At 39.8% G+C, this 11,185-nt stretch overlaps 1 protein-coding gene across 4 annotated transcripts in view; it reads left to right on the forward strand.

The window, feature by feature from the left end:
* AADAT (aminoadipate aminotransferase) overlaps positions 1-11,185 on the forward strand; it is a 34,849-nt gene that overhangs the window by 6,713 nt on the left and 16,951 nt on the right. For all 4 annotated transcript variants that reach the window (XR_010920471.1, XM_067551736.1, XM_067551735.1 and 1 more), the window contains 8 exons: positions 1,313-1,445; positions 2,565-2,639; positions 4,333-4,539; positions 5,582-5,647; positions 7,038-7,120; positions 8,405-8,501; positions 9,040-9,101; positions 10,325-10,389. Coding sequence is in view for 3 of the 4 variants with exons in the window: in XM_067551736.1 (XP_067407837.1) it covers positions 1,313-1,445; positions 2,565-2,639; positions 4,333-4,539; positions 5,582-5,647; positions 7,038-7,120; positions 8,405-8,501; positions 9,040-9,101; positions 10,325-10,389 (788 nt within the window). In the remaining variant the exon portion in view is untranslated. The remainder of the gene's footprint in view (positions 1-1,312; positions 1,446-2,564; positions 2,640-4,332; positions 4,540-5,581; positions 5,648-7,037; positions 7,121-8,404; positions 8,502-9,039; positions 9,102-10,324; positions 10,390-11,185) is intronic.

Raw genomic sequence — 11,185 nt, forward strand, 5'->3', positions numbered from 1 at the left:
AGTGGAGGAATGAATTGACAATTACCAATATTTATAGATTAATGTCAAATAATATTTTAAGGGCCTGAGTCCAGGATCAGTAACTGTGACTGTGTCCAGTGTGTTGCAGTACAGTATTCAGCATATCAAAGTAAACTGTCTTGCAATGCATTTTCTTTATGTCCCCCAAATCCTCGTTTGTTTAACTCCTATCTATACTATTGAAAAATCAATACTTACTGGGTGGCATAGTTAAATTAACTATGGCATTTGCCATTGTAAGTACAGGACATACTGCAGGTATTACAATAAAGTCAAACATCATGATGTGGTAAACATGGCTTGTTTTAGTGGCATCCACTATAGGAGTTTTAAAATAACAGCTTTGGTTCGTTTTTATGCAATACGGGACTGCTCTGCAATGACAGTATTCTATTCCATTGACATTGTCTCCTGTATAAAGTGTTAAGCATAAAGCTAGTATTTGTGAGCGTGCCATTGAGAAGATAGTTGTCTTGCTGAAAAGGGACTAGTTGCGGTACCAACAGTTATGGTTACATCATAGTAAGAAATTTTATACCTGGCTCAAAAATACCGTGTAATTGTTTTTTCTATCATGAGATTGTTCTGCTCTAGAAATATTAGATTCTTATTTTGCCTAGCTGTGAAGTCCTTCTGCAGAGCAGAATGAAAACTCAGGTACAGTCCTTTATATTGGGGGTCCCTATGCTGCTGCTTGATGTCACTTTGTTAACGTGGTGTCGACCATCATAAGATTTGCATGTGACTCTTCAGAACACTGCTGTGCTGAGCAGGAAAGCAGCTGTTTTATGAAAACTTGAAGTCCATTCAGTGGTTTGATTTATTTTTCAGGTGCCAACCTATTTTTTCAACTTGTGTTGCTTTATACCCCCCTGCCATTTAGTGTTTGTGTGAAGGCCCAAACTGAAAGCAACAGGGAATTAAGTGCCACATTTTTAAAGGTATTTAGACATTATATCTTTGCAGAGGCTGTCAATTAGTATTTGTTTATTGTATTGCAGACAGTGGTCCCTAAGGGCTTTTTATCTTATATATATATATATATATATATATATATATATATATATATATATATATATATATATACACACAATCTATTATATTTCTCTCATTTAATTGCTCAAGAGGAAAAATATATTAAACTAATGCCTACATATAACTGTATTGCTAAATAACAGAGAGAGACAGACAATTTCAGTGGCAATATACACGAGATTTGATGGGAATTTAAAGGAGCAGTACAGAGTAAATGTATCAGAATTATAATGATGATCAATAAAATCTGTTTCAGAATTCCTGAGTTGTTGTCCTGGCTAAAAGATTTACAGAAGAGTCTCCACAATCCTCCCACAGCCAAGTACAGTCCTGATCAGGGACAAATGGAGATATGTGTCACCACCGGCAGCCAGGAAGGCTTGTCTAAAGTAAGACTGAAAGGAGAATACATTGTGGCTTCTGTTAAATGTAATTACTTGTTTCATTAAATAGATGTTTGCTTTCAATCACTTACATTTTATTTCCTTGCATAGGAAAGGTATGACTGCCCTATGATTAGTTATTGAGGGTGGCTTGTTAATGAAACAATATATTAAATACCATATCTGAGAAAGTAAATGGAAGTTGGAACAAAACTTTCCAGTCAGACTATAATGGACTCCCATGGCTACACAAATGTCTAGATCAGGGGTATCAAAGTCACTTTGTATGGCAGGCCAGATTGGAAGTAAATGTACTTCAAGTGGGCCATACCCTTGTCTTACCCGCCGCCGAGAAATCTCACGGTGTACTACCTTTCGGCAGCAGCTTGCGGCATCTTGCCCGCCGCCAAGAAATCTCGCAGCGTCCTACCCTTCAGTGGCAGCTGCTAGGGGCCAGACTGAAAAGGATCGCGAGCTGTATCCGGCCGCCAAGGGCTATACCGAAAAGGTCGGATGTTTGACACCCCTGGTCTAGGTGAAGCAAAGATCTGTATAGTCAGAGAGAGAGAGAGAGAGAGAACCATTTTATTCCATTTACTTTCATAGTTCTGTAGCAAATTATTTTAAGAGTCCAATAGTGGAGGGCGTTGGTGCAATTGAATCAGAGTTGCTTGCTGTATTGTAGCTTTTATTATGCAATAAGATATACTTGCAATGAGATATTGTTCTGAGCAAGTTGGTTTTCGATTGGCTGATTCTCTCTCACACACACAGAGAGAGAGAGAGAGAGAGAGAGCAGGATAGCTGAGTCTTTCTATAACTGAAAAATGTTTTTTGTATTATGACAGAGTGTGGTGTTAAAAGTCAGTATATTTTTCCTCAGAAGACAGAGTTGTCCTGTTTGAAATTGGCATTTTTCTCCTCTGACCTCTCTCTCTCTGTTTGGCTTCCAAAGTGGAACTTAAATCCATTCACTGTTTTCCTAGCAGAGTGCACTTTTAATTCAATGGTGAAGAAAACACGGATATGTAATTAGGATTCATAGTTCCCTTAGAGCAGGCACCAGTATGCAGAATGTACTGCAAAATCAGAGAGTCTTCTAAATAAATTATTTCCATTTTGTAGGTGTTTGAAATGCTCATTAACCCTGGAGATAACATTCTTTTGGATGCACCCACCTATCCTGGCACTCTAGCAGCTGTGAGTAGTGTTTAGGTATGAAAAGTTATGAAAGTTACTATGATCATCACCTTGGGACACAAATCTACATTCCTAAGATGTATGGGCTGCATCTCACTTTTGCCAAATGCATTAAGATCTCAACCAGACCAGAGTTTTTGATCCTGTTCTGACTTAAATTAGTTGGCACTGGTGAACTAATACTAATTAATGTAAATGCTAATTTAGACACTCTGCAAGTGTTTGTCCCAGGACATAATATTTTGTTCTGGGACCCAGTTCACCCTAAGCCTAGGTGTCTACATAAAATCACAGTAGAGGTAGGAAGAGATCTTTCTAATAAAGTCAATCAGGTGCATGATCAGTGAGATTGCTCATATTTTAGGCTCTGGATGTGCCTCTGTCTTAACAATTTAATGACCCGATTTAAGTGTTCTGTGCCCATACCTGGATAAAATGCGGATCATCCCAAACCAAGTGTGCAGGTTTGCTCCCAGGATATGAGACAGTGAGAGCAATTCAGAGAGGTATCTCTTAAATGACACTAGTTTTTGTGGGGTAATATATACTCTGTGCAACTGAATGCAGCCCTTTAATGTTTAACAGTTATAGATTGGGAGAAATGCTGGAATAAATCCTATACCACTCAGTATTTCACTTGACATCCCAGCTTTACCTGATTCCAAAAATGATCTGGGTAATATTGTTTGGGTATACTATATTTTTGAGAGTACTTTTTGATTATGCAATGGAACCATATGTTGAAGGCTTTGTTGTTTTGGCAGCAGTTTGTTTATAACCTAATAAATACAGGGCTAAGTAGTACAGAAATAGAAATTCCACAGAAATAAAACTACAGGGACTTCTGTTAATTTTTTGCTATAACTTCACACATTGCTCTTGTCCCATGTCACTCATTCACATTATTGAAATCTCAGTCCCACTGCTGAAGATACCTCCTGTTCAGACCAGTTATTCTTCTCTTTGTCAGGGCAGAGCAGGTTATAGTTCTGTGAGTTCCAACTAAATCAGAAGTGCAGCTAATGACAAATGAAATTTCACTGTTGAGAGACCTCAGGATTATCTGTATTTTTGCATGGGAGTGTTGGAGTGCGAGGAATCCCACTGCAATACAGTACTGGATTCCTTTAAATATGATGCCCTGTGTCTGTTTTCTCATAGGCAGGCATGTAATAATACCCCATCCTTGCATGTGTATATTATACCTACCTAACTGAATTTCCACTTCATGCATCTGACAAGGTGGGTTTCTGCCCATGAATGCTTATGGCCAGATACATTTGTTAGTCTTTAAGGTGCCACAGAACTCTCATTGTTTTGCTGAAAACAGGCTAACATGGCTACCCCTCTGGAACATGTAATAATAGTTTATCTTGGACCAACCTTGTTCCTTATCAGACTCTATATAAGTGGCTTTAAATATTAGGAGCACAAGGAGATCTGGTCAGATTACATTTGGAGGGTTATACAAGGTGTTCAGAGAAACTTTCCCTTGACTCATGAGCAAAGCAAGTGTGAAATCAGTGCAACCGATTTATAATTATCTACTTCAATCTAGATTTAAGTTAAGATACTGCATTGCTAAGGTTCTGTAATTTCAGTAACAATCATGATTTCAGAATTACAGACTCCATGATTGAGATTTGCCTTCTATTTTGTGTGTTTTGTTTTTTGTTCCCCCATAAATCAACAGCTGAGACCTTTGGGCTGCAACATAATCAATGTTCCCAGTGACCAAGACGGTATTATTCCAAAAGCCCTGAAAGAAATTCTTGCCAGATGGAGCCCAGAAGATGTAAGAAAGCACAACAATCTCCCCAAATTCCTGTACACCATTCCAAATGGTAGTAATCCCACTGGAACCTCATTGACTACTGACCGCAAAAAGGAGATATACCAGGTATTCAATGAGAGCTTGGCATCACAGCTTTCATGTAGGGAATGGACAAAAGTGGGGTTTTCAGTTTGAGGAATTCCACTGCAAAATCAGCACATCTTGTAGACAACTGAATGGTAAATGTTGCTAAAAAATCTCATGCCACATTAGTATATCAATCTCTGTGTGTCCTGCTACTTCTCCCAGGTCTTCTCTTCTTGCTTTTCCTGCATGATCATTGTAATCTAGTGGGTATGGTGTAGTAAATTATAGTTCCTTGTAGCCATTACAACTGTCCTGCTGACTTATGTGTTGCATTTACTCACTGGGGCAATCCTAAAGCGGTGTTCTGACAAGGATAAAAACCAACTCTATCTAATGAGATAGAAGTTGGAGCAACCCCAGAAAACTGCAGGCGACACACGTGGCATGTGCTCATTTACAACACAGTGAAGGTAGCTGTCCAGGATCACGTGTCCATAGAGATGCAGGGCAGTTCTTAATACTCTCCATATTTTTTGGAAGTGCAATTCTCTATAACAAGGCTGGAAAATGTATAATATAACCCTTGTATTCAGTGAATTTATTTTTTAAAAATTACATAGAAATCAATTATGCTAATGTTTTAAGTAACCAACTGCCTAGCGAAAATATTAAAAGTGCCCTGTTTTAAAAGGTGCATGCATACAAATGTGTCCAAAGTTGCCATTCCAACTGGTATGTGAGACACACACACTTATTTCTGCATACAGTGGTCCAAACCATGCTCACAAATATAGACACAGTATTGCATGTGGAAACTGGGCTTCAATTTTTCAAAATTTGGCCCTAAATGAGCAGAGGCTGTCTTCATATTACAGCTGCTATGTTACCAGTTCCCATACTCTTGTATTTAGATAACTTGATAAATTTAGCATTTGAATGTGACCCTTGACATGATGTTTGTGTGCTGAATCAGCAGAATACAGACCAACATGCAGGGCCATGTTGATAAATAACTGGGATCAGTCACTATTTTTATTAATTTGCAATAAACCTTTATATTTTTTGTTAATTTCTCTTTTAGCTTGCAAGACAATATAATTTCCTTGTCATAGAAGATGATCCTTATTATTTTCTTCAGTTTGATAAGGTATGTTGTCATTTGCACTGAATGTATCAGTATTTCTTGGGTTCAAAAGAGAATTAATTAATACATGTACAATTATGGCTCAAACTACGTGCTACTCGGACTTAGTAGACAGATTAAATTAAAGCGTTACTAGTAAACAATCATGACATTTTCAGTTATATGCCTCTTCAGCCATCATGTTGCATCAGGCATTGTCAATTACAGAGGGGCAAATTCTTCTGTTTTTAAGTGAGGAAAATTCCCATTGACTCCATTGGGGCTGTGCTAGCAGGGACTGCTCCTAGCTGTGACTGCCTCAGGAACATATGCACACCCACCCCTTACAGGGGCACTCCAATATAGGGGGAGTGGAGTGAAAGGCATGAAAGTAGTAACAGACTGTATTGCCTTTTCTTTCTAATCTCTGCCTTCATCCAATGCAGGGCTGCCTGCCCTTTGGCCCCAACTCACCTTGCCTCCATCCCATCTCCTTGTGCAGATCCCAACCCCTGGAGAATCCTTGATTGATTTGGAAAATAGTGACAGAGGCAAGTGCCACTCTCCCTTACACACCACTGAGAAGGGGAGGGTGCTCATATCCACACTTGCTGAGTCTGTGCTGCACATGTATCTGGGTGGGAGCGATGACCTGGCCTTCAGTTAAGTACATAACTTCAGGAGTAAGATCAGCTTTTTGCAGAGAGTAACACCGCTCCCATAGTAGCTAACGGCTCTTGAGGATGTCAGTTGAATGAACAGAGTTTAATATTTTTCCTCTTTAAAACAAGGTTCTCCCTTTCCTTTTGGGGTGAGGAGGAGTCTGGTTAGCTTGGGCTAACAGGACTGAATACCTGCAGGGAACTCTTACAAGCATGTGGGCATGTAGAAATGGTCAGTATAGTAGCAGAACTTCTGCTCTGGGAATTAGAATTTGTACTGAACTTAGGAGAGTGATTTTAGCAAATCCTCAATTCTGAAGGATGTCCTCCAGTTTCTCCTAAAAAGGAAGCTGCAAGCTGAGGGGCACCTGTGAGGGAAAACATCAAAGAACATTTTCTGTCCACTCAGTAAAAGATGAATATTTGGCTCTGATCTCTCCTATCATAGTGCCATGTAGAAACCACAGCACCAAGCATTTGTGTGCAGAGCCCTGAAGTTAGAGGTGAAGGAATTTCTGATTGATTCTTTCCTGACCTTCCAGTGAAACCTCCATTGCATTACAGTAAACAATCATTTGCAAGGCAGGTACTGGAATTTGTCACTAGTGCATCTCCAAAAACCAGGATTTTATCATACGATACATCACCCATGGGTTCAAGAAATACTGAAGTCTGTTAGTAATAAGTACAGTGTACTTAGTGTAAGCCAGGTTAGCTACTTTAACTTTAAGTTCTCATTCTTTTCTTTCAAGCCTTGGGCTCCAACCTTCCTCTCAATGGATGTCGATGGTCGAGTTATCAGGACTGACTCTTTCTCTAAAATTCTCTCCTCTGGGTAAGGTCCGCTTCAGACTATGGTCTGCTGGTTAGAGCACAGGATGGGGAATCAAGATACGTAGGATTCTAGTACTGACTTTGCACCTTCACTCTGAAACCTTAGGCAAATTACTCAGCTTCTCTGTGCCTTGTTTTTTCCCCCTCCGTAATATGCAAATAGTGACCTGCCCACTATTGAAAAGTGCACGGATCTTCAACTGTCCACCACCTATGTATCTCCCACTCCCTCCATGTCCTGGCAGTCACTTATTAAACATGTTTATTACAGTACGGTCTTTGGCCCAACCAAGCGTAGAGACCTACTGTGCTAGGCACTGTACAAGCAGAGTAATACATGGTCACTGGAGCCTACTCCCCCTCTGACTGCCTCTGCAGCCACTCTCTCCTATGACAGCCTGTTCTTACACACAGTTGTAAAAGGGTCATAGTGGGGGCATTAGACTCTTCCTCTCTGGTTCTTGATGCTCTCTACGCCCTTGGCTTTCATAACCCTGGCCCTCTTCTGTTTCTCTCCCTACCTCTGACCGTTCCTTCATAACTTCTTTGGCATATTGTCATCCTCTCTCCAACAGTCCATGAGGAATAAAAGGGCTCTTTCCATTGGCACCTTCTTATCTAGCTTTACACCTTTTCTTCAACTACCTTCTTTTGCTGAAGACTTACACGTCTACTATCCACTCCACACAACTGCATGCACTCAGTCCTGAGCGTCTATCTCTAGTCTGCATTACTTTTATGAATATTAGCAAGGTACATGAATTCTCACTTGTCAGTTAGGGAGGTGTTAGCTCTCCTTTAGAATCTAATGAAATAAAGAAAAGAATATGATGGTAAATATTTCATTTGAAAAGTGATCTTACGAAAAATGATGGCATAAGATTCCATCTTTGCCAAAGGCATCTATGTAAACTTACTCCATTTATTTTCCTCCAACTGCAAACTCATCTTGGAATCTGAGTCAAACTGGGATTAGTTTTGTTTTTGACATCATGAATAAAATCTTTTGGTGCATGCACACAATATTGTTCATTCTTTTATCTGTATTTACTTTGCCGTGCTAAAAGGAAGTAAAATAGTAAATGAAAGCATTGGTATTGTCACTCAAATTAGCAAATGTGACTCTGAATACATGCAGAGAGCAGATCTGTTAAGAAGATTCCAATTTTACATAGTTGCTCTTTGGACTGTAGCCATATTTTGGCTCAAATTAATCAGCTGATATAATTTCAAGGATTAGTGGGCTGTATATTTCTGTAGTAAATTCCTTTTTTCCCCCCCCTAGGTTGAGAATAGGCTTTTTAACAGGCCCCAAACCACTTATTGACAGAGTTATTCTACATATACAAGTCTCAACAATGCACACCAGCACTTTCACACAGGCAAGTGCCAGCTCCTATAATTGGGAAGGTGTTACCCAAATTATGTTTATAAAAAGATCGTCTCTCTAACATAGGAACTGGGAAGAGGGGCAAAGAGCTTTTATAATCCCTTGCCATTTTTCAGCAAGGTTTTCAGGAAGATTTATATTGCAAATTCTTCCAAGGGGAAAAAAAGCACCATGCAAAGAGGAAGACCAAGGTTTGTCTGGAGGGTGTTTTAATAGGAGCTGTGAAACCACATTGCTCCATATATAGGACTCCCTTTACTTTTATTTAATAGATTACTAAGGTTTAACTAAGTTAGAGATCAATGGGAGATGTGTACCTAAAGCCTTAGACTCCTTTGAAAATCCCACCCTGAAGAGCTGCAGAATAAGTGGACAGGCTTTGGAATGTTAATTTGGTGCAGTGCTTGTAGGTCAGTGTATAAGAAGCCTGCTGTCCATTACCCCTTCCCTATCACTTTTTAAAAAGCTTTTATTTGGTGGCTGACTATCTGTTTAAAGACTGGGATTTACCATGTGTTTTATTTCTGTAGCTTATGATAGCACAGCTTCTTCAGAAGTGGGGAGAAAAGGGTTTCCTGGAGCACGCAGACAGGTAATGCAATTATATTGTGGGTTTTTTGTTTTCATTTAGTTACTATCATGCCTCTGAGTAGAACTTTAAAGGGAGTGTTGTGCTGTCTGGAGTGGCTCACAACAGAGTGCACCAACCTCAGGACAGACTGTCAAAAAGCAGGGCAGACATCTCAAGCTGGTGGTATGTTCTATAATTAGACTTCACCAAGCCCAGTATCAAATGTGAACTTCTGGATCACTGTAACAGTCTTACCACGGAGTCACAGACAGTCCCCTTCAGCACGCCAGTCTATCTTGCCACCCAGACAAGCTGGACTTAGTGATAGATGGTCACTTATACCACCCCCCCCAAAAAACCCAAAACATTCAGGTTGCTCCCACTCCCAAGAGACCAATCATTTACCACCTTAGATCTCACACCAAGGACAACGCCTGTAGCCATTCCTATAACAAACTAACTAAAGGTTTATTAGCTAAGACAAATAAATAAAGAATTATTTACAGGTTAAAGCAAACAAGCATATATACACAAATGAGTTGCCATGTATAGTTCCTAAAGATGACAAATGTAGATTTGTCAATTCAAATGTCTTTCAGGGCAGTAACCACTGGGGATCTCTGCCTTAATTCAGTGTCTCTGGCCCACGGAAAGTTCAAACAGCAAAGAGATGAAAAATTTTCTTGTGACCCTGTTTTAACTTTTACATTGGGGTCAAGTCTACACTACAGATTTCTATTGGCATAATTTCTATTGGCACATCTCACCCCTGAGTGATGTAATTATACCAACCTAACCCCTGGTATAGACAGTACTATGTCAGCGAGAGAGTTTCTCCTGTAGACATAGCTACCGCCTCTTGAAGACATGGATTAACTCTGATGATGGACGAAGCGCTCTCATTGGCATAGCAGCATCTTCACTAAAGCATTACAGCAGCACAGCTGCATCGGTGAGTTGGTTTGGTTTCCACCTATGAGTTTGTCAGTGCTCAGCTAACACCTACAGACTTGGCAAGACCTGGCACCTGGTTTACCAGTGTCACAGGGACATTGAACCATGTTAGACTACGTTACCTGAGGTTCCCACAGTACTGGGCAGCATAACATTCTGCATAGTTCTATAATAGACATATGACAATTGTAGGTATAAATAATTGTATAAATATCTGTGGATTTAGCTCAGATGGGAGATAGGGTGATCTTTATATCTGTCTATAAAAATTTTGACTTGATTGTCTCTAGGGTGGTGGAGTTCTACAGGACCCAGCGAGATGCAATGCTTGCTTCAGCAGACAAGTGGTTAAAAGGTTAGTGAATGCAGTACAGCTAAATATTTTCAAGCTGTCTATTTCTGACTCGTGTAATCAACTCTATTTTCAAGAACAATCACTAAGATACATCTGCAGAATTAAGTGATAAATAGGCAATATGAACAATTGAAAAGTGTGCTTGGGTTTTCCCCCTTTTGTTTAAATGTTGAATGTCTAAACCTAAAATCTGATGTTCTTATTTTCTGAACTGTTTCAAAGGGGGAGTGCTCAAAGAAAAGCCATGGCAGCCATACAAACAACACGTATGATGGTGCAATATGTTTACTACTTTTTCCAGTACCTCTATTCTAAGAGAAAAGCCATACCTTAGTGACAAACATTTTAAATAAAATATAATTTGCACAAAGAGTGTGTGATGATCTGTCAGGGTTGTGACAGATTGTGATAGTTAATCACAGAGCAAAGGAGTAAAATGGTCTGCAACAACAGTCAGCATCAATATCTCAATCCTGATATTCAGAGCCCACCATGGCATTAGCTATAGCTACCTGAGAAATCTCCTCTCCTTCCACAACCAAAATCCCCATCAGCAGCTATACTGCACTGGCACCATGAAACTCTTGACCAATAGGAACTTCTGAAATTTGCAGCTCCAGCACTCTCAGCAGCTGGACCTAGCCCATTTATTTCTGTGGTATTTATATGGCTCCTGTTGTTGTAATAGCTGACAGCCACACCAGCTTTACCCTTAGAACACCCCTCTGGAGGTAAGGCAGTATTATTATACCCCTTTTACAGAGGGGGAACTGAGGCCCAGAGAGATTGGGGAGTG

This window comes from Emydura macquarii, unplaced genomic scaffold (genome assembly GCF_026122565.2).
Source record: "Emydura macquarii macquarii isolate MOO-44397 ecotype Brisbane River unplaced genomic scaffold, CSIRO-AGI_Emac_v2 contig_1363, whole genome shotgun sequence".
Classification (NCBI taxonomy): Eukaryota; Metazoa; Chordata; order Testudines; family Chelidae; genus Emydura; species Emydura macquarii.